Raw genomic sequence first — 24,164 nt, forward strand, 5'->3', positions numbered from 1 at the left:
AGTTGACAAAGTTGACAATTCTCCTTTCTTGATCTGACTCATAACAGCAGGTGGCCCTTCCCCTAGAGTACAAAACAGCAAAAAAAAAAAAAAAAAAATTAGCGTGAAAATATCTTCATCAAATTGAAAGCTCAGTTCAGCTTGCTTAATTGGTTGCCCATCTCTTCTTCTACTGAAATCAGTATTGTGTGTGCAAATACATGTGTAAAAACAAGCCAAATGATGAGATACCATAGGTTTCATGTGTTGACATTTTTATTATAGTAACTGAAGTGGGTTCACCATACAGGTGTCACATGGTAGATCATGCTATGGCAATGCCAACTGCACACTTTGTTGACATTTCAAGCGCATCTTTGTAACATTTGCATTCATATACAGGAAGCAAAGCACACAGGGATAATTTGACCCATGATTGGTGTTAGCAAATGTATTCTCTCACCCTCAAATTCAGACTCCATCAAAATTCTGATGCTATAGCACGTGGAGTAGTTGTGACGTGACCTCATGGACCAAAAATGGCTGGTAGCCTTTGAAAGAAATAGAAGAATTATCTGACCACTTTTCAAAGGCAAGCCTTCTTACTAATTTAGGAGTTGTTAGTCTGTTGAGTGATACGTTTGTCAAAGCAAGAGCTTTAGAGTTCATAAGTGGTGACAAAGCAGAAGTCTTACCCAGATCTCCCAAGATGACACACCCCTCTTGGTATCACAGTGAGTACCTGAGTAAATTTCCCCCAACACACCACATACTACTTCAGACCCTCAGAAACAGAAGCAATCTCCACAGGTGCCGTTTCAACACATCAATTTCTCTTGCAAGACTGTTAAAGCGCATCTCACTTCACACGGAAGGACACTGCGTGTGCTTTAAGCATACAGACTTCAACCTTGTTCCTAAAGTTCTCGGCAAACTGAATGGACCCAATATTCCATCAAAGTGTTAGAGTTGCTTGGGTAAAAACACACCACTACAAAATTTCAAGGAAGAGCAGCATTTAAAAGGCAGTATTTCTCTCTTTTCTTTACTTTGTCCATGTACAGCTAAAGCTTCTAAGTGAATTGAAAGAAGGAGAACAGGAGAGAGAGAAAGCAATGTGAGGAATCCTTTGCTTTATGAATATATTTCTACAGTTTTCATCTACTTATAAGTCAACATTGAAATTGTTCAAAACAATTAAATATCTAATAATTAATATGTAGATATCATGGCCCTTTACACTTAAAGCTCCCAATTTAAAGAGAAAAGTAAATGTCCAAAAATCACCAGGTCACAAGAACGTTAATTGTATAGTTATATTTTTATTGTTGTTTAATGCTTAGAACCAAGTACATGAGGTTCGGAATGTAAACTAGCAATTGCTAAATAGAGAAGGAAGGAATTTTCTGTCACTTTTGAGGTATTTACTATTTTTAAAAGAATATATATTTAAGAATGAATAAGTGCTTTATAGAAGATTAAGTAATGGCATGTATGCAGCTATCATTTTGGTATTTTTGAATAGTGTGTATTGCATATTGAAGATAATGTTTACACAGAATATCATTGACATGTTAAGGAAGAAAGCATTGAGTTCCTATTCAGGTATCTACAATTTCACATTAGCATGATCCCAGTCTCATCTACTATCTAAGCTAACGAGAGAATTTGAAGGAAATCATTTTCCTGATGTCTGGGAGGCACTTGTTCTCTATGTATGCATAAATAGCAGGTGAAAAAAAGGGCTTTGGTTTTGGTTTGGTTTGAACTTTAGAGACAAGCAACAAAAACTTCCTCTAATGTAAGCAAACCCTGGCATTTTACAGTTGCTTCCCCTGTGCTCCATATACAACTTAATGTTCATATTGGAACAGGGTCTTTTACCCGATTCAAACCTTCAAGGCTGGCTTACTCAAGTGAAAACTAAACTGTTCCTTTAGATTCTGTTTGTGGGTGAGGACAAAATAACAAGCAAGTTACTACTTAGACAATTGGGGTGACATCCATATCTTAGTTTGGGGAAGCATTTCAACCTGGCTATGAACCAAACAGCCATCCATACTGCAGGTCTATACTCATTCCCTTCCTTGTAGATAAGCCAAAATCCATTCTAAAGAGAAACAAACAAACAAACAAACAAAAACAAAAAAACCCTGGTGAAATTAACTAGCTTCTGGAATTTTCCCTCTCTTCTATTAAAGATTTACACTGCCTCTACTGCAGATGTGTTTTAAGCATAAGCATAAGAAATTGATAAAAGCTAAGGAATATTCTATACCCCTACTACCTGTCTGTGGCCTCCTGAGACTTCCACGGTTCATTATCATGTCTTCCTGTGGCTGCTCATTAGGGGATGGTGCTATGACAACCACAGTCCACAGCACCCCAGGTAATGCACATAAATAATGAGCACACAGCTTCCTGCAACACTTCACCCTACCCAACTTGTCCCAACAGGAAAATGTAGGCAATGAAATTCCAGTGCTCAAAACAAGGCCTTGCTTGGATAGATAAGGAAATAATGGCCTTTCACAAACGCGTGGCAGTCTTTCTATTTCCATTTACTCTTAGCTTTTAATGTGTGTTTCTAGGGCGAGAATTCCTAATGTGGACATCTTCCCCCCACCTTTTTTTAAAATGAAAATTCCTTCCTAGTATGTGATAGAAGTTTTGGAGTATATACTCTATCCGATTAAATGATCATTTGTGATTTAAGACAAAGTGAATGGCCAACAAACTGGGTTGGTATCACTTACCAGTCATTTTAAGTGACATATCCATGACTTTTGTGTTTTTTTCTTTTATTCCTCCTTGATTTTTAAATCATGAATTGAAAACAAATATGGCTACAAATAAACCCCAAAAGGGGCTGCTTTGTTTATTATTTCCATAAAAATCCTGAAGTGTCCCAGTATTTGCATCAGTCATTCTAAGAACTCTCTGCCATGTTGAAGAATCCACAATATGGACTCCTAAGTACCACGCTCACTCATCTGCTTGATCTGGAGGCTTTATTCTCCTTCAAAAGCATAACACAAAATTCTGTGGGATGCTTCCAGTAAGAAAAGGCTCTACTGGAATGCATGTGGGTAGGCAGCCATAAAGAACTTAAGTAGCTGCCGGTAATGTGTGTGATAAATGAATATTACAGTTTAAAAGTATACTCTCCAAAGGTAGTTTTTTAAAGCAAAATACTTAAATCTGACAACTTCGGGTCACCATCCATCCAGCTTTGAATGAGACCAGGCCAAATGACCTCTTACTGCTTTGGGGTCCTTTCTTCATTTATGGGGAACAGACGTAAAAATGTAAGAAGCTGGCAAGTATTCTGAGTTTTGCAGAAACTTAACATGTATGAGTAAAATCACTGGAGGGAAGTTTCTGCAAATATTGTATTATCTGAGTTCAAAAATCCATAGGGCATATGTCTGTCTCTATTTGTGTGGAAAACCGAGAGCACACACTGGTTTTCAGATGGCAGGGAAGATGAAGAAGAATGGGAGGGTGATGGTCTGAAAAGCAAGCATGAATCCTCTGGAAGGCAACTTTATACGGAACTTTGAATAAAGACTCCCAACAGATGACACCAATGAGCGGTGACCTGGGCTCACTGGACTCCTCTTCGGAGCCTTTGCATTCTTTTCTGGGGTGAAATGAGAAACTCCTCTTATTGGACTTTGCGAGGTAAATTGGTCTCAATGTTGAGAGACTTAGGCCCATCAATGATATGCTTTCCAAAGGAAAGTGACACAGAAGTCACACAAGCAAATTTCTGTCCCTGCCATCGTCTTGCTTCTCTATGGGACTTCCCATGAAGAGTCGAATTAAAGCATGTTTGCATTTTATTCTTAATCCACTGGGTTGCCTCTCATTTTTGTATGATTCATGATCTTACCAGACCTTTATTGAACATGTGCACTAGAACAAGCAGCTAAATTCCCACCTAGGGGAGTAGAATGTTGGAGAGTCAGGCTGGGCTATTTTCTAGTACTTTACAGTGTGCTATGGTAACAACAAACCTGTTTGATCCTAATCCTATCATCAAGCCAACCCCAGGCATCTAAGTCTTCTGTTTCACTGTTAAATAACTACTAATAGTGAGAAAAGTAATAAGATACTATCAGTGTTTGCTCAAGTCGAAAGCCCTATTATCTAGAAAATAATTTGTAACGCCATGATGGGAGCTTCAAGATCGACTCTGCAGCAAAAATAACATTTCTAGTAGGAAGTAATTAATTAAAAACCTAGCAAATTCTACACATTTGCGTATTTGTGTAAACAACTTTAACATGGTTTATTACATTTCCAGAAAGGTTAAATCTTATATTCAGTTTTCTGCTAATTCTTCTTACATATAATAAATATATATATTTATATGTTACTTGAGTGCCTGTGTGTATGTACTTCACACACTTCTATGACATATATACATAAAACAGCATATAAGGGTCACTTCCTTAAGGTTCAACTGGAGAAAATAAATGAATTGCTATTAAGCGAGCCCATGGCAATCTTCCATTCACAAACGGCCATAGCGGGACGTAAACAAAACATTGGAGCGAGTCATTCCGGGTGAATTATATTTCATGTTGTACAGTGGTGATCTCATAAGAAATTGGGTACTTCCTGGTAGCAAATACCTAAAAGAGGTAGTTAAAAAATTAGATCATTGTAAAAAACACTTTAATGTCAACATCACTCAAGAAAGGACTGTATAGCTAATTATTCACCTATCTTATCTGAAAACTGTTGCTATCACAACAATACAATTTGTAAACAATTTTCATCCTAACACTGAACTTTAGAAAGTTGAACTCACAGATACAAGCACGTGAAGTTAGGATCATCCCACATGCTATCTCATTAACCTCAAGCATCCGGCCACTGCTTACTGGCTCACATCAACAATTCACTGTTGGTATGTGAAAGCAATATGTAGAGCCAAGGAGACATGTCATATAGAAGCACACATATTGGCATCTTAAGCCTTTTGCTAATGATTTTCATGGAGAACTTGGCAAGCCACACTAACAGTAGCATTTGTTTCAAAGATATAGAGCCATGGAGCCCTAACTGTACAATGTGTCACGGATTTGTTATAACTAAAGTTCATCTAAAACATTCTTAAGTCGAAACTTTGTAGTCTCAGACAAGTCAGGGTTTATAGTTACAAGCTGTATGTAACCACGCAGTCAAATATATTTCCGGATATGTAATTTTTACCACTTTGTCATTTTAGAAAGACAAGATATTATATATATATACTATGTAACATCTCCACCAGGATGCTAAAATTAATTTTTACACAATAAAAATATAAATATTCACAATTAATAATAAAGACTATAAGTAAACTTATGCCAATTCAAATCCCATTTGTCAAGAAACTGGACCTTGCTTTTTTTAATGTCAATCGTTGAAACTTTTGAATTACATCTAAGTTGTACATCCATATCATCTCTTTCTGTGAAAACCTTGATAAGACTTTTGTCAGTACAATCTATAGGGCAGGAGATGAATGGCCAAGGAAATCCATATATATGGAATTTAACACACACACACACACACACACACACACACATATATATATATATACATATATATATGAAATTAACCATAGCATCTAAAGACAGTTATAGTAATGACTTGAGCAATGTACTGTAAAGTCAAGACAAAAATAAGCGTGATGAATCTTCAGTCACAGATGTAACGATAGAAGACCACGAATTAGCTGTGGTCTTGGAAAGACTAAGCAAATGGCAGGGGAGTGTCAGCTGCTTCACTTCCGTCTCTGCACACTGGAGTCCTCTAGGGACAGCATCATAAATGAACAGAGAGTTAAGAGAATGAGGGGCAAGAGCTGTCAGCTGTCTATTCTGTGTACAGTAATGTGAGAATTAGGATACATCTATATTAATTGGGAAGTAAATTTACCGTTGTTTCTTGTGAATCTTAGAAAAAGAAAAGAATCCATTATAATCAAACTGCAAACAGCATTCAGATTAAAATAGAGTTTTCCATAATATCCATAAACATTACTTCATCATGAATAGTAATACCTACTAAATCTGTTACCTAATATCACAAACTATAAATAATTGCTCCAATCATTAAGTTAATAGAGCAGTAAAATAATACACAACAAACTAAATTAAATCAAAATTCCAGAATGGGTGATGAATAATGAAACAACTGATTTCTCACATCACAGATTATATAAATTATTTTCTTAATATCACTAGGGTAATTTATATGGATTAATTATGATGTCAAGAGCTGGTGATGTCTTAATGATTAATCTGATATGTTTTGCCATTAAAAAAGAAAACAACTTCCCTTCTTATGTAGGGCAAGGTGCAAAATAAACTAAGGTACTTGATCAACACTTACTAGCCAACACTGGTGGGAGCTACTCTAGCCTCTGAGAAATGAATCGGGAATGATGCAGTAAACGGCCTTTACTTTACATGCACGTGTGTGCATGTGGATACGTGTGTGTGTGTGTGTGTGTGTGTGTGTGTGTGTGTGTGCACGTATGCACATGAATGTGTGCACAAGCTAGACAGCTTGTCCCGAAGTCCTCTACCTCCTAGGTTCTGGAATTGTAGGTGGCCATTACACCTGCCAAATTTTTGCTTCTCTGTGAATTCTGGAGATCTAAATTCTGGTCTTCATGGTTGTGTGGCAAATATTTTATCCACTGAGCCATTTTGACAACCATTTTGACAACCAACCTTTCAGTTATAATTTTAGTTTCCAATAAATCAGTGCTATTGACACTTTAGCAACATTCACAAAAATGTTTTTCTATTGTCTCTCACTAGCTCTGAAACCTTTCTGCCCTCAGCTTCCTGGGAGTTGGGATACCATACCTAGCTTTACAAAAGCTCTACTTATCACATGAACAAGTGAATATAGCATCACAAAGTACAGGATCCTGGGTAATTTATTAAATACTAAACAATTATTTAAATAGCATTTTATAGGTTGACACTTCTAATCTCTTTATAAATATTAGCATTTGATTCAAATAACAATTATCTAAGTAAATGTCACTGCTAACAACATTTTAAGGGTGAATAAACTTTATGAAGCACAGAGGGTCAAATGTCTTCCCCCTTGTCACATAGCTAGTGAAGGGACTTGATAGTTTCAGAGCCCTCTGCACATCTAAGGGATTGCCGCTGTCCAGGGCTGAACTTTTTGGTCATGACAATTCGAGATACTTGTCATCATAAAACTTGTATGCAGTTATCATGTGCTTCCAGAAGCATGAAGGGTGGGAAGCGCTAGGAAGAACAGTGCTGGTGTATATGCCACAAACCCCAACTTCTTAATACAAGTGGAAGAAACTGTTCTTTTGGACTTGAAAAAAAAAGAGAACGAAGTGCATCACGAACTTGAACAAGCAGATGAAATTATACTGCAGAAACCCTGCCCACCTAAAGCAGATGCCCTGGGTAGTGCAAGGCGCCATGAAGCACAGCACAAGTTATTTGCCTTGAAGTCTCCACTAGTATCTCCTGGGAGACTCCACAGTAGCTCAACAGCAAAGATTACTTTTAAATTGTTCTTTGTGTTGGAGTTAAATAATACAATTTGATTTTTTTTAAGCAGGAAAACTGTCTTGGGGAAGTGAATTTATAGACTATGCCTGAAGAGTTCATATAAGTACCAAAAATATGAAGAAGTTTGTGGCTTTTATCTCAGCTTTTTTTTTTCTTTACCAGGGTAACTCATAGCTAACTGGTACCCAGGAACAGTACATCAGAGCATCTTCATTCAGTTCACATCAGAGCCATACTCCTCATTCAGAACGCAGGGCGTGATCATCCTCGAATGCCCACATTGTAGACGTGGGGATGCATACTTTGAACATTCTGGATTGGTATAGAATTTTATATGCTATCTTATTGCTAATTCTGATGATCCCCAGAATACTAATCAATCCAAAACTCATAGGGCATTCACTTTGAACATGTGACACTCACCTTCCAGCATCTCCCTGTAGTAGGACAAAGTCCCCTGAACTCCTTCAGGTGAACCCAGATTCCTGGTTTGAGGACTGTAAATAGAATTCAACAGACTAGGTGCCCTGTGCTTTGGAGAACTTTTCTTACTGACTTGAAATTTTGTGACATAGAAATAATTATTCTTATCATTTGGGATACAAAACTCAGTATGTTAAGTATATTAATCTTATATAACCACCTGCAAGTCTAGAATCCTGCCACCACACTAAAATAAATCTCTACACTTACTAATTTTCTTAGCTTCTCTTCTCCTCAGCTTGGGTCCGGGAACTCATTGGTGAGAGAACTTGCCTGGCACACATCAAACCCTAAGTGCCATGCAAGACTATTCTGGGGAGATTCCTCTTCTCTTACCACACATACCAAAGGCGTGAAGCTAGCATCCACATAAAAGGAAAAGATAGAGGATCTGTCTGGGGCAGGGGCGGGGGGCGGGGGGGGAAGGTTGCGTCACTCAGGATGGGTTTTTTGTTTTCTCTTGTTCTATCCATTTACCTATGAGGTTTATGATGTCGTTTTTTTAAACAGCTGAATAATACTCAACTGTACAAATGTGACTCAATTTCCTGTTAACTCATCTAGGATGCTTCCAATTCCTGCCTATCAGGAACATGGATGCGTAGGTTCCTCTGGGATAAGACACAAAGTCTTGGGGATCTGTCCAAGTGTAGTATAACTGGATCGTGAGGAACACCTAGAGGTACAGATCCCTTAAGAACCACAGCACTAACTTGTACAGTAGCTGTACAAGTTTGCACTCCCACCAGCAATGGAGAAACGTCCCCCTTACTCCTCAAGCTCACCGACATGAGCTGTCTGTCGTTTGTTTGACTGATCTAGGCCATTCTGACTTACTACAATGAAATCTCAAAGTAGTTTTCATTTGCATTGCCTGATGGCTAAGGATGTTGAACATTTTTTTTACGTGTTTCATATCCATGTGTGTTTAACTTTGGGAGAACTGGCTAATTAGTTCTGTCCCCATTTTTTCCACATTAGGCAATTTGTTTTCTTGATGTTCTGCCTTTTTTTTTTTTTTAGTTCTTTATATGTTTAGATAAGAGCCTTCTATCGTATTGGTAAAGATCTTGTCCCAGTCGGTAGGAAGCCACTTTATCCGACTGGTGGTGTCTTACCATATAGAAGCATTTCAGCTTGATAAGGTCCCATTTTCTAACTGTTCGTCCTTACTGCCTGAGCTATCCGTGTCCTGTTCAGGAAGTCCTTTCCTGGCTGATGAGCTCAAGCTCTGCTTTCTCCTCTATCAGATTCAGTGTATGTGTTTGGAGTCAAGTTTCTCACAGGGTGGGTGATAAATATGATTCAATTTGCATTCTATTTACATGCAGTCATCCCGTTTGGTCAGCACTATCTGAAGATGCTATCTCTCTTCCACCATCAAGCCCCTCCCCTCAAGACTCGAGAAATATATAGAAGAGGAGGCAGAAAGGTTGTTACGAGCCGGAGGTGATGGGTTACCCTGAGAAAAAAGTGTCTTCCAGACACAGCAGGACTGATGCGCGTAAGAACTCAGAGACTGTGGCTGTGTGCACAAAGCCTGGGCAGGTTCAAGCCAGATGGGGTGGCAGCACTGTGGGAGAAAAGTGAACACGGACTCTCACTCTTAAGCAAGCCCCTATCTGCAGTTGATACCCACTGGCAGAGGAAAACTTAGCTTTTCCCAATGGAGTCTCACTGGGTGTGTTAACCATACTCGGGGTCTGCCGCATGCCCAGGCGTATGAGGACAACACAAAACAAACTCAACAGTGTTTCTATTGTCAAAACATTTGCTTGGACATACTAATTCTCGTTGTTGTGGGTTTTTCTGTGTGTGCTTCTTGGCCTTTTGTTGTCTGTGGTTTTGTTTTGATTTGCTTCTTAAAGAGAGGGAAAACATAGTTGGGTGGGTAGAGATGTGGGAGGGATTAGGGAGATGAAAACATGGTCAAATGTATGAAAAAGGTCTTTTTCAATTTATTTTTAAAAAAAACTGCTTTTTTTTTCATCCCTCCTCTCCTACCCAGGAAACTTCAATTTTACTCCCTGATTATAAGTTGATTGTTGCACTTACCCATGGCATCACAAATGCCATTCGTGTCTGCTTACAAGCTGGGAGAGTTTGCCATGCTTCTCCTTTGTATAGTGTTCTGGATTTCTTTGTTTCCTGGCTAATATTCCACTGTATGACCTCACCTTCTGCTTACACTCTCACTTATTGGTGGGCAGTTAGTTGGGTTGGTTCTGTCTCTGCTTCTGTAAGACAGGCGCTGTCCACACTGGTGTGCAAGTATCTAGAAGCCTGGCTTCAGTGCCTTCAGGCCTGTGCTTATAGTTGCCACTTCTGGGTCTTTTGTGCATTTGTTTATATTTAGCTTTCTAAGAAAATACCACACTGCATTCCAAAGCAGCCATGCCACTTCACATCCTGGTAGCAAAGTCTGGACCTTTCAACTTCCCATATCTGCCAACACATTTATATAGTATATCCCTGCTTGAGAGCAGACATCTGTTATGAAGTACCGTGTGATTTCAACGTTGGTTTGAAAAGGAAGAGGATGAGGTCTATTGTCAAACACCCACTATGTCACATGCTACATGCTACTAACATGAAACCTGTTTCCTCAGCTCTCAAGAGATCCAATGGTTATTGGCCTGCCAATCTTTGAGAGCAGCTAAGAGTGTACACAAATAACTATTACTTACAGCTGATATGTCCTGAACATCGCTCCCTCGAGTAAGACTACCCTTTGCCTGAGATCAACATACCTTGTTGTAGCCTCGGGACATTAATGATACCTTATGCTTGCAACTTTCTAATTGTAAAGTATAACACACATTCAGAAAGGAACGTTGATCGTGACGTTCAGTTTATAGGCATTCTGAACTGATTGCTTGTATAAAGCCACCATGTTTGGGCATCTGGGTAGCTGTAGAATCCCTGAGCTCAGAGTTACAGCACCCTCTTTCCCTGGGCACTTAAGCCCATCTTGGTCTTTGTGCCGCTTACATCTTTATTTCCCATCCAAATCCATCTTCCTTAAAGACTGTTTCTGCTTCTTATTTCCATTAACAATCAGACAAAAGCTATATTCCTTTGTTCCTGAATAAGTTTGCTCCACTTTATAGTTGAGCCTCTGTCCCCGTATATGCAGGTAAACCTGACCAGTGCTGAATGTTATTCCATTGTGTGATGTTATAGCATATGTATCCATTCCTCTGTTGTACACTTAGGTTGTTTCTAATATTTAAAAAGTATTATGAGTAAATCATACCATAACTATTGTAGCAAGGGTATCTGTGTATATGCTGATGCATTTCTACTGGAAAATTACTGGCACAGAGGCTAAGAAGTGGCAGAGTCCCATATGCAATGCTCAACTGTCACCATTGTTGCTGTTTTCAGTCATGAAGGTTATGCTCATTTCTTGGTGTTCTTGGCAGTCCCGGTGTGCAGCATTGTGGGTGCTTTCTTCTATTATTATACAACGTCTTGAATACAAATTTGCTTATATACATTCTTAAATGTTTACTGCAACCCCCTTTCAAAGTTTTCTTCACCAATTTTCCATTAAGTGGTCTGGGTTTTGGTTGGTTGGTTGGTTGGTTGGTTGGTTGGTTGGTTTTTTATTTTCCTAAAAGTTGTAAGAATTCACATGGAATTTCTACCAGATTTTATTTTTGTTTGTATTTTGGTTTTTTGTTCCAAGATAAGGTCTCATGTAACCCTGGCTAGTTTGAACTTGCTATATAGCTAAGGCTGGTTTTGAACTCCTGCTTCTCTGTATATACCTCTGCATGTTAGGATTACAGTCCTGCGCACACACACACACCCATGCCTTGTAACACTTACAACTTTCTCATATGATATATGGATTGCAGGTATCTTTCTCTATTCTGTGGATTTTTGTCCATTTTTATCATTTTAAATAGGCTGTCCTGATAATTATTCATATCCATACCTAAATTTAATATAAAATACATCCATCTTTTCATTAGGATTAACACTTTCCTAATTGGCATTTATACATCTCAAGTCCATGAAGATATTCTCCCAAATTTTCCTTGGAAATTTTCCATTTTATCCTTGATGACTGCCTTCTTAGCTCATCATCTTAATGGATAACGTTGATGGTCTTTTCGTGAGGACTTAGGACCCAACTCTCCTAGGCTGACGTATGAGGAATCCTCCTTTCCTCGCCTGTTATAAAGAACATGGGCCCCTTTTGTTATCAATCAAGTCTCTACGTGGGTCCAGGCAGGCTCATGGCCTTCCACAGGAGTTCACTGGTCTCTAGGTATGTCTGTGCCAGCTCACGGCTTTCCCAGGAGTTCACTGGTCTCTAGGTATGTCTCTGCCAGCTCATGGAGTTCCACTGGTCTCTAGGTATGTCTCTGCCAGCTCATGGAGTACCACTGGTCTCTAGGTATGTCTCTGCCAGCTCATGGCTTTCCACAGGAGTTCACTGGTCTCTAGGTATGTCTCTGCCAGCTCATGGCGTTCCACTGGTCCGCCTGCTTGCTAACTTTCATCATTTTAATCTTGGTTAAAGGTTTTCCTCCAAGTGGTTATCTTTACTATTTTTCTTGTTACTTCCGCATTTTAAATGCTAGGACAAGCTAGGAACCGATATTTCTGCTACCAAAAATAAGTAAACACAGAAGTATGCTGCAAAGTATAGTAAGATTACATTGGATTCATTGCCAAATGGGACAATTTGAGAGAAAATTACATTATAAGGATGATTTTTGTTATTAAAGTTTATATTTGCACTTTTACATTTTCCTGAATATGCACCTCATACATCTTTATTCCTAATTATTAGAAATCTTTTCAAGGTATTGATGCTGCACTTACATTTTCATATTCTGTTTCTCTGTTGACAGGAAAATGATAATTTACTCTCTTAGATTGACTGATTTCATTAAGATATTAAAGTTATCTTATTTCTCTATAGATCTGTAAGAACCCAGATTTCTTCCCTGGTTCTCCATTTCAAACCCTAGGTCTTATACCCGTCCTTGTCATTGGTACTGGTAGGCCCTTCAGTTACAAGGCTGCACAGGAGTTGTTATACCAGACAGCCTTGGCTTCTTCCTCATTTGGAGAAGGAAGGAAAGTCTGGGTGTTTAGGCATGTTTGTTACATGGCTTCTGCAGTTATGCTGCACTGGACTTCAGAAATTCCTTCTCTTCTTTTTCTGGCTGGATGAACAGTGTTCTAATCACAGGTATAACTAAATTTGGTAAAGTGATTTCTCTGAACCTGAAACAGGGAGTAATACTATGAGGTCAAACCCAGGGCCTGCCATACCCACCATAAACACTCCTATCGCTTGGCCACGTCGCAGCCATCTCTGTGCTTGGCCATTCTCTGAGGTAGGAAAAGACCACGATCCTTCTCCAGGTTATGGAGTCCACCACCAGTGAGTGCTTGAAGCAGAAGGTGGGTGCGGATAGCTCTAGCTAACGTTGTTTCCGTCTGCTAATATATAGCTTTGGACTTTACAGTTATGTTGATAGGTGAAAAGGAACCTTTTTATCCTTTGTTATGAAAGCTCTGTTTAGTTTTTGATATCAAAGATAGGCAAATAGTCTTAAAGAGAAACTAAGTTCTCTTTTTCCATTCTCAAGGTGGGGTTGGCAGTGAACCCATACAAACCTAGACACCAAAAAGCAGTCAGAGAACCCACAGTTTACCAACAAACTTCAGTTGAGTGAAGCATCAAGCTAATCCCAAACGTTAGTGTCCTGGAGAATACACAGGCACATGCATGTTTCTAAAGGAAAGTCCTAGTTCCTACACTGACTGTAACTGTTTGGTTATTATGAGACACGTATGTGCTGTGTCTTCTTTATTGGTGTGTTATCTTTATAAGGTTTCAAGGTCAGAAGCCACTTTCTTGCATAGAATCTTTAAACCTTCTTAGGAATTATTGTTCAACGTCATGTTATGCATAGGTCTGTGGAACTGAGCGGTGCCAACTGTCTCCCTTTCGATTTTTTTAGATAAAATTTCCAAAGATATATCTCCTCATAAAAGTGCTCAAGCTTAATACATGAATGCATATGTTACATTCATACTTATGTACACTCTGATTTGTAATTAATTTATACATATGTATCCACATGTATATCTGTCAGGTATACTTTGCAAATAAAAATAATTAACCCATTAATGGCTAAACTCTATAGAGAAGAATGTTATAGACTCGTTTTCCCATGAGAGAAAGGCATCACTCTTCAGTTGCTGTGACATCCATCTGAGTTTTAGTAGCTAGATGTTGCACTAAAATGTTTATTTTCCTCCACTCCTTGGGTTCCATGAAGAGCTAACTCTCCCTAGGCCCTGGCCTTTTTCCAGAACTGCATTATCTGACCAGTGGATTTAAGAGGAGGACACAAGCCTGCCTGGATTAGCCCTTCTGCAGAGAAACTGCATGTTCACTAGCCCTCCAGCCCTCGTGGAAGGAATTAAACTTCTTAGGCTATGGTAGTAGAAACTTCACGTTGATCCAACTCTGCCTTCTTGAGGGTAAGTTTAATAGTGTGTTAGAAAACTCCCAGGAGTCAGCTCCATCATTTCTCCAGTACAGTTTGTCAGTAAAATTCCTCTTTGAAATCCATCTCCTGTAAATGAAGGGGTCTGAACATGGGCAGGAATGATGATGATGCGTTTATTGACACATCATAGTGCTTAGACCTGTAATCCCCAGGATTCGCTGAGCGCCTCTCAGAAGTCTGAACTGAAGACTGTAGGAGAAGGATAGCCTTATCTTTCTAGCCACAAAGATAAGAGGAGAAGACCTAAGCACCTGTGAGGTGTGATGTCGTCCTCCAGACTGACCAGAAAACTATTCTCTTTGCCTTCCTCACAAAAGCTACCTGATCCATCAATGGAAATTGAGTTGTAGGACCTAGAATTGCAGTAGGGATACCACATGGCACTGTCAAAGTCCCTCCCATCTGGGATTCCAAGCCTTCCTGGTCACACATGGCATGTTACACCCTAAAGAAAAGGCTCTTCATTTCTGGGCCAGCACATCAACACAACAGCTATCATTTGTTTAAATCAGATGAAAGCAATCATGAAAAGTTAAAACTGTGCAATATAACTTTAAAATACTCACAGTTAGCTCTATCTCTAGAATTGTTATGATCATTAGGCTACTACATGCAGAAGGGATAAAACAGGCTAAACATCCTACACAGTGTACAAAAGACAAAGTCTAGGGCACGGATGTGTGTTGGTCCCTTCTGAGAATGCAATTCCAATCCGCTTTGTGGTCGTGGGTCACTGTTGTGGAGAGAGAACTTCCATGTCCTCCCCTGAGGTTGATCTCTGTGTTTTAACCTACTCCCTGACTATTTTCAGACTATGACTTTATTTTCACAACTCACATTCTTCTAGTGTAAGTAGCACTCCAACATTTGCATAATAAAGCTAACGTGACAAAGGTTAGGAAGGTAGCTCAGTGCATAGAGACCGTGCCCATCCTGTGCAAAACCCTGGGTTCAAGTTCCCATCGCTAAGCCAAACACTGGCAGATACCGGAAGTCACGATTCATCTTTAGTTCTACTAGCTACTGTGATTGAGCTGGAAAAGGCTAAAGCGGACTGCTTGATTACTCCGTATTCTTGCAGCTGAACAGTTGCCTGTTCTTGTGATTCTTACTTTAAAAAACTATGTGTTTTAACTGGACAGGCAGGAAACTGGAATTTGAAATAGAACTTTACAAAAATTTGTATCCTGCTGGTTGGCCTGGCAATGTCTTGGTAGAGAAACACTAGATAAAAATCAAACCAAAGGCACCTTCTAAACTGTATTGTTCTCAGAGATGAATGTTGAAATGTCCCTATTAGGGAATAATAATTAACTTTATTCCAAGAGTTTGGAGTCTACTTACCCAGTTTTTGGAAACAAGAATATGTAAGTCAAATACGCTTGCTTCTGTTCACCTTGCATCTACCACCTGTAGGGTTGTGATTTCTGTGCTTGTTAAGTCTCTTAAAAACAAAGACTGTGCAAATAAAATCTATTTTCTAGATTATAGTATGGATGTATTTTCAGTTTTAGATGATCCCATGGTTATGTAAGCATTAAAAAAACCTCCTAATTTTAAAAGATTCTGCGTTTCAAGCTGTGCTAAGCCACACATATCTACATAAAACTCAGCAGAACTGAGAGTGTGAGACATACCTGGAGTTCCCCCAGTCAGGACCAATGCCTGAGATGGGTCCTCTTGTTTCTGTTGTGTATTTGTAAACCACTAGCAGGCACTGCTTGCAAAGCTCCACCAGGCGCTGGCAACACTGGAGCTGCAGAGGAGTCACCACCTCAGGGCTCTTACTGAAGATGCTCTCCCAAGAGGATCTGTTGGCATAGAAACAGACATGACTTCATGTTCACTGTTAAAAAAAAACCGGCAACCGGCAACCGGCCACACATCAGTTATCGAGCTGCAAACTGGGCAAGAAGGTAGAAATGGCCCCTCACATATGGAGTGAATATGAAAATTTTATAATAGATGCAAACTGGGAAATTAGTCTTCATTTTTAAAAAACCAAATGATTACTGGATTTCTCTTTAAGGCTGTGAGTGCTACCAACTTGAATAGCTAACAAAATGACTCCTTCCTGCTTTTAAACAGTGAAGCTATTCCATATTAAAGTATCTGTAAATCTAATTTAGGTATTCTAGGATTTGGGTTTTTAAAAATTCTATACTTAACATAATACTAGAACTAAAGAGATGATAAAACTGTCGTGATTTAATTTATGGCCACCCTACTCCAGGAAACTCAGTTTGACCCCTTGCTTATGAGCGCCCTGTGCACAATACTCCCTCTCTATCCATCCCTTGAGCTTCCTGGGCACAGGTGTGAGCTCTTGCAGTGACAGTGACGTATCCCAACAGGTGCTCACCCCCACACAGGAGCCGGTATCCTTCCTCTTCCAGGGAACCTGCTCCACAGTGGGAACAGCTCATAACTTCCTGGAAAAGCCTCGCTTCTGTGTGCTACTGTTAGCAAATCCCAAGTTAGTCATCAAGGCTTAATTCAGACATACCTTAGCAAGGATGGAGGTGGGGGACTCTTTTCAAACCATGAGGGGAAAGTGGCTTGAAATTTCATAATGGTTCAAGTTTCTCTTAACAATAACCAATTTGTGTAATCCTCAGGGAAAGAATAGGTTGGTTTTCACAAAGAAAAAAAATAATAAGGAAAAATCATTTTTCCTGAAAACAAAAGAAAACAGAATCCCAACGGGAAATTCAAAGACTCAATTTTCAACCTTTGGTGGCGATTTTATGTATTTGAAATATATATATATATATATATATATATATATATATATATATATACATTAAAAAGTGTTTGAGAGTTTTTTGTTTTTGTTTTGCTTTTTCTCTACAAAGTCTACTGTTTATTTTCTTAAAAAAAAAAAAAACCAGCAACAAAAGAAAAAACCATCGTCCTAAAGACAGCATTTCTTATAGGGGCAAAGCTCAAGTGAATTAATTGAAAGAAATTGATTTTCTTCTGGGTTTGGAAATAATCAGACCTAAATATAATACTTTTTTAGCAAAAGCATCAACATTTCTGATCCATAGATGATTAAATGCTAGCTCAGCTACCTCAAAATTTACTGCTAAACACAAGACAATCTGTGTGTTTTCAAGATATATGTTATGGTTACAGATATAATAGACAATATAGGTATTTTCCTTAATCAAGCCAAGAGAACACTGAAGCAGAGCGTTAGCATTTATACTTGTACTTAAGATACATAATCTAAAGGACCTTAAATGTTTGAGCTGAGAGATATAAAATTGTGTATGCCTGTAAATACACCGAAAACATGCTTTGCCTGCCCATCTAGTCCTCTCTGCTGGGGTCCTGGTATGTCTATGAAAGTCTGCCTACCTCAACCCCCTCTGTTTTGAACAGGACTGTTTATGTTTTTATACTCTGAGACTGTCTTGTTGGATCTGCTCCAGGCCTCTCATATCAGTGTTATTTTTCTCTACTGGCCTTAGAATTTAGAGGAGAGAGAGGATGAAGTGAGATGAAGAACCAAAAGGGTGCTTCGTCATTTCAACTTGATGTCACTTTCTACATAACAGGTGGCATTAGTCTCTATGTCCTTCAACACTACCAACTGCCCATGGTAAGCAAGACGGCGCGCTGGTGCCTGCCTATGGTAGAACAGCTTTGACAGGTCTACCATTCCCTTTTCAAGATAAATGAATGTATCAATGTCCTATGCCCACTTCTTGTGTATGCATTCAATATCACGGCCAGAACACTTCACTTCAGTCTATTAAGTTATATTCGAGAATGAGCGTAGCAAAACCCCTCAGCAGAGAAAAGAGAATGAGTAAGACCTGAGTCCTGTTGTTCAAGACTGCAGAGCTTCCTCCATACACAAGAAAGCTGTGTTAGAGACTCAGAGTGTCCCTCCCTCAGCTCCGGCCTGTCACTGTCACGAAGGGCACCTGTGAAAACCCCTATGCTGACCCTTGAATCCCAACTGCCCAAAGCAACAGCACAAATTTTTGTGGGGTTCTTGTTTGGTTGATGTTGGTGTTGGTTTTGGTTTTGGTGTTTTGGTGTTTTTGGTTTTGGTGTTGTTTTGGTGTTTTTGGTGTTTTTGGTGTTTTGGTGTTTTGGTGTTTTGGTGTTTGTTTTGGTGTTTTGGTGTTTTGAGTTTGGGTTTGGGTTTGGGTTTCGGGTTTGGTTTTACAAGAATAAAAAGGGCTGAGAAGAAGTAGAGATACCAGTGTTTTCAATAAAAAAAATAATAACAGGGTCTCATTGCTTGCTTTTTAAATCTACATTCTACAGAAATAAAAGCACCAACATCAATGAAGTCTAGAAGAAAAATTAAATGATAAAATAGTTCTCTTGGCTTTTCCCTAATCCTCTGAGAAATATTGAAGGGGGTGGCTTGAAATGGCATTCCCGTTGACATAATGACAAGTGATAAAGTCCTGAATATGTCTCACAACAAAGAGAAATGCAAGACTTAGAAAGTCCCCCTGTTGTTCAATAATCCAACCACCCCACCCTTCTCCTCGTGGAAATTTTAGTAAAATGTTTATGTGAAGAAGGGAACTGGTTTGTTCCTTTGTGGCCTGGAAGGAAACCTGACTGAGGGTTGGGTGGACAGGAGAGAAAGAGCAATTTTGCTTTGTCTACTTAAAAATCTACACAGTCTTTTAAGTGAGAGAATAATCATCAGAAAGAAAGACAAAACATTTGAGAGTTGAAGACCTACTGTGAACACAGCCAGAGGGGAGAGCCATGAAGGATGGTGGTCCATCACCTAACGTCTGTCAAACTAAGGTAGCTTAAAGCCTAACATCAAGCCACTGTATGAAGCCCAGTGTTGCTGCTTGTCTTTGGTCCTCTGTTCTGATCTCCTGCAGTTCTGCTTTCCCTGGCAGTGTGTGTTGTGTCTTTAACAGCCGGTCTGACAGCTAGGGAGTCAAGGTGAAAGAAATCTAGTCTCATTTCTCAAGGAAGGATTTTAATTTTTTAAAAAAGTATTGCTTTCTTGCTCAGTTGTGTGGAAAATCTTTGACAAATATAATTTTAATAACTCTAGGACAACTCCGTACCTGTCTCTTCCTATTAACATACCCAAGAATGCTTCCTACAGTTTATTTCTGAACTAAGGTCTTGAAAATAAATAATAAGGCTTCCATATGACAAACTCCCATAGAAAATGTTTTGGACTAAAAGGCCTAAACTGGAAAGCATCCTTCTGAGTACAGAGAGAACTTGTGTATTCCTTCTCCCATACTGTTGTTAGCTACCCCTACTTCCTCTTTCTCTCCATCTCCTCCACCGTCCTCCCTCCTCCCAAGTTCCCCTCCCCACCACTCCCTCCTTCCTCCTCCATGCTTTAGGTAGTCAACACCTATTCTTCCTGTAGGTCCCACTGAAGTGTTACTTGTCAGAGCCATCTTTCCTGAGTTAGAGGCCCCAGAAATCTAGAATTCCCTCAGTCCAGGAAAACATGGTAGATGATTTTATTTAATAAAATTCCAAAACCACACTCCTCATGAGACTACTACAATCAGAAAGTGAACCATCAAAACCCTCCTGGGTGGGGGTGGGGCTGAAATGATCACTTAGTGTGTGTGTGGGGGGGGGGACTGAAATGATGACTCTGTTAAGAGTGTTTTCTGCACTCCCAACAGGACATTGGTGTGCGTCCCAGCACCCACACGGTGCAGCTCACAACTGCCAGTAATTCTAGCTTCAGGGGATCCAAAGCACACCTGCACTCACATGTATACCCCCCAAACACACACATACATAACCTTTCAAATAAAATATATCTTATATATATATATATATATATATATATATACATACATACATATATATGTGTGATAAGATATATATATATATATATATATATATATATATATATATATATCTTTTATAAATCTCCCAAAGGACTACCTAGAACTAAGGGGTTCTTGGCCACGAAGAGAAAAAAGATGATTATATTTGCTATCTCATAACAAAGCTCAGGGCGGAATTTATTGAAACCAGAAAGAATTATTTATAATATGGTTCAATTTTTCAGGAGGTAGGCGAGGTGGCTTATTTGTTTCATCTTACTCTTGGGTATGTTAACAGACAGAGAAAGGTATGGAACTATCCTAGAGTTACTTAAATTATATTTGTCTAATATTTTCCACATAATTGACCAAGAAGGCTACAATTTTTTAAAATTAAATTCATCCCTTAAAAAAATGAGAAGACTAGATTTCTTTTACCTTGACTCCCTAGCTGTCAGGCCCGCTGTTAAAGGCACACACACACTGCCAGGGCAAAGTTTCAGGAGATACGGTAGAAATGTAGAAGATGTGATCAGAAGATCAAAGACAAGCAACATCGCCTAGCTTCGTAGAGTCAAGGAATCCTACAAAGCACAATTGTGTAGCTATTAAATAAAGCCCAAAGCTAAACTCAGGCTTCCTGAGTCTAAATGAAGGCTTGCCCAATCTCTACAGGATAGATGACAGGCTCTGTGTGTGTTTTAGTTACCTCACCTGTCACATGAAGGTAACAGAAATAGTTTACTCTAGATACTATTATGGCGAATATGTGAACAACTGTCTTCTGCTTAGTAAGCCTTCGTTAAATTTGACTTAAAACGGCTGTCAGTGTTTGTAGGGAAAGATACCACCACGAAAACTTGCAGGGTATGATGCTAGTGGCATGTGAGAAGGAACCTCAACCATGCCAGAATATGTTACCAAAAACAAGTGAGGAAATTAAGCCCTGTGGTCAATGAAGTCAGCATATGTACATCTTCAGATGCTGACTCAACAGATGTATATCTCCAGATGCTGACTCAGCAGATGTATATCTCCAGGTGCTGACTCAGCAGATGTATATCTTCAGGTGCTGACTCAGCTGATATATATCTTCAGATGCTGACTCTGACAAACACCCAGCATTAATATAAGTAGCTCACTGTTTTACAGCCTTCCATGGTGAGCAGGAGCTGAAATTCCAATGTAGCACCAAACCAAAAGATTCACAAACAAACCAAATAGAATGGGTTCAGATAGAGAGAGACATTCTGGAGCACAATCAATTGAGGGGCTACAGACACAGATCAAATGTTTCATCTAAATCTCTGTAGAAGGCATTATAGCCAAGATTATCCTCAGATGTCAGTGCAATCCAGAGTGCTTTTCCCTTCTAGTGAAGGACGGATGACAAGAAGCACACAGTGGTGGTAAGGGATCTGCCAAAGGCACGGAGGATGCAGGCTCATGTCTAGAACATGTGAGTGTCACTCAGACACTATGTCAGAGCAGAGAGTATGTTAAGATTTTATAACAGAGATAAGTGTAATCTGGCTTCTAGGTAGGACTCAAACAATGCAGAATGGACGGATCTTTAAGATATTTGAAAAATGAAGAGATTTTATGGAGCACAGTCAGAACAGGATATGATAAGAGAAAGGCATAAGAAAGTTAGGGAGAGTGCTTAGATGGCTGTGTCCATGAACAAGTATAGATGCGGACAGGTGAGGACAACTGATAGAATGTGAGCAAGAAGACAAAACAGGGAAATGAAACACTGGGCACAAGACTACCCAGAAGGTGCATGTGTATATAAGTGTGTGTGTGTGTGTGTGTGTCCATGCATACATGCATGCAGTATGTATATGTGTATAGTGTTGGTGTATAGTGTGCATGTATGTTTTTGTGTATTGTGTGTATTTGTATGTGTGTGTATATATGCATGTGTGTGATATGTATACATGTTGTATGTGTGTGGTATGTATATTCTGTGTGTATGCACGTGCTCTGCAAGTGTTTCTGCATGTGTGCATGTATGTTTTGTGTATTGTGTGTATTTGTATGTGTGTGTATATATGTATGTGTGTGGTATGTGTGTGGTATGTTTGCATGCTGTATGTGTGTGGTATGTATACATGTTGTATGTGTGTGGTATGTATAGTCTGTGTGTGTGCACGTGCATGTGTGCATGTATGTTTTGTGTATTGTGTGTATTTGTATGTGTGTGTATGTATGCATGTGTGTGGTATGTATACATGTTGTATGTGTGTGGTATGTGTTTCTGCATGTGTGCATGAGTCGCAGAGCTCAATGCTGGGTGGCCTCCTGAATTGCTCTCCATCTTACTTTTGTAACGAAGATCTCGCATTGAACCCAGAGCTCACTGTTAACTCGTCCAAATCAACTTAGTTGCTATAAATTATATGCAGTAAAAATTTGCATTAAAGGACTATTATTAAAGATATTTGACCATTTCCATGGTTTACCTTTATGACTAAATAACAACAGAGTTAAAATGTAGTAACAGAAAATAAATGACTTCAGCTCACCCTGAATCACAGAAACAGCTCCACAGTCCTTGGCCATGACTCCAGAGTAGGCGATTAAATACCCTGTTGAAAATCCGGTATAAACTCAGTTCTTCAGCATCAGGGACCCTCCAGATTCTTGGGAGAACTGTACGAATACTTGATTTTACTATGTCCAAAACCTAGTGGAAAAACAAGTACTTAAAGTCTACATATGAATACATGCGTCTAAGTTTCAAAGATGTGTCTTTGCAGTGAAAGGTGAGTGTCATCTCCTGCAGCCCAGGCTGGCCAAGAATTTACTGTATCACTGAAGTCGGCTTCCAGTTCCTGAGTCTCCTGCTTCAAGCTCCCAAACACTCACATTATGGGCATGTGCCACCATGCTGGCTTAAATGTAAGAGATGAAAGTCTGCATGGGGAGGGGAGAAAGGGAGGGAAAGGGGCAAGGGGGAGCAGGACTGGGAGAGGAGAGGTGCAGAGAGGAGGAGGAGGAGGGGGAGAAGGAGGAGGAAGGAGAGGAACAAAGAACTCAACAGAAATACAGACCAACGCATGCACGCATGTGTGAAGGTCTGCTGGTCAGAACTACTGCTGAAGCCAACAGAGAGGGCTGAAACAAGCGGAGACTACAAAATACATGCTTTACGAAAAAGAGCACGGGATGTTGAACTTCACTCAAACCACAAATCCCAATTCTAGAAGACTTGATATGTCAAGTCAAAAAAAAAGCAAACAAACAAACAAACAAGCAAACAAAAAAACATTAAAGTGTCCATGGGCACAGGTCTTTTAGGCCCTGAGTGAGAAAAAGATTTCCTAAGCTGTATAACATCATGATCATATGACTATTAAGAACCTGGAGCCATTAGCAATATCAGTAAGAAAAGGCCCAGTGCTGTGGCACATTTGTGACCTCCGTAGAAAAGAGACAGGGACAGGCAGATCCCGAGCTCACTCAACAGGCAGCCTAGCTACTGAGTTCAGAGAGGATCTGTCTCAAAGAGGCAGGGTGGGTGGGTTGTTGGATGGTCCAGTAAATAAAGGTGCTTGCCAGCTATGAAAGCTATGTCTGCTAACCTATGTTCATGTCCTGGAATTCCTATCAAAGTGGAAGCAAGAAGCCTTTTCCATAGGCTTCTCTCAGACCTCCACGTGTGCCCAGCAGTGATGCAGCCCCCACACATGCACACAATAAGAGTAAATAAAAAATAATAATTAAAAAATAAGCTGGAGAGAAATCAAGGAGTACTAAATTGGCTTCTGGTTCCCAGGAGTATGCATAGA

At 39.5% G+C, this 24,164-nt stretch overlaps 1 protein-coding gene across 3 annotated transcripts in view; it reads right to left on the bottom strand.

The window, feature by feature from the left end:
- Positions 1 to 251: 251 nt before the first annotated feature.
- The window catches only part of Ttll7 (tubulin tyrosine ligase like 7), a 131,861-nt gene continuing 107,948 nt past the window's right edge, over positions 252 to 24,164 (bottom strand). For 2 of the 3 annotated variants that reach the window (XM_021157826.3, XM_021157823.3), the window contains 3 exons: positions 22,899 to 23,059; positions 16,213 to 16,386; positions 252 to 4,619 (listed from right to left, as the gene is read on the bottom strand). In XM_021157826.3, coding sequence (XP_021013485.1) covers positions 4,499 to 4,619; positions 16,213 to 16,386; positions 22,899 to 23,059 — 456 coding nt within the window. In that variant the 3' untranslated portion in view covers positions 252 to 4,498. The remainder of the gene's footprint in view (positions 4,620 to 16,212; positions 16,387 to 22,898; positions 23,060 to 24,164) is intronic. The other variant, XR_015046656.1, reaches the window with a different exon arrangement.

Source organism: Mus caroli, unplaced genomic scaffold (genome assembly GCF_978045245.1).
Source record: "Mus caroli unplaced genomic scaffold, Mus_caroli_1 scaffold_3, whole genome shotgun sequence".
In the NCBI taxonomy this organism is placed as follows: domain Eukaryota; kingdom Metazoa; phylum Chordata; class Mammalia; order Rodentia; family Muridae; genus Mus; species Mus caroli.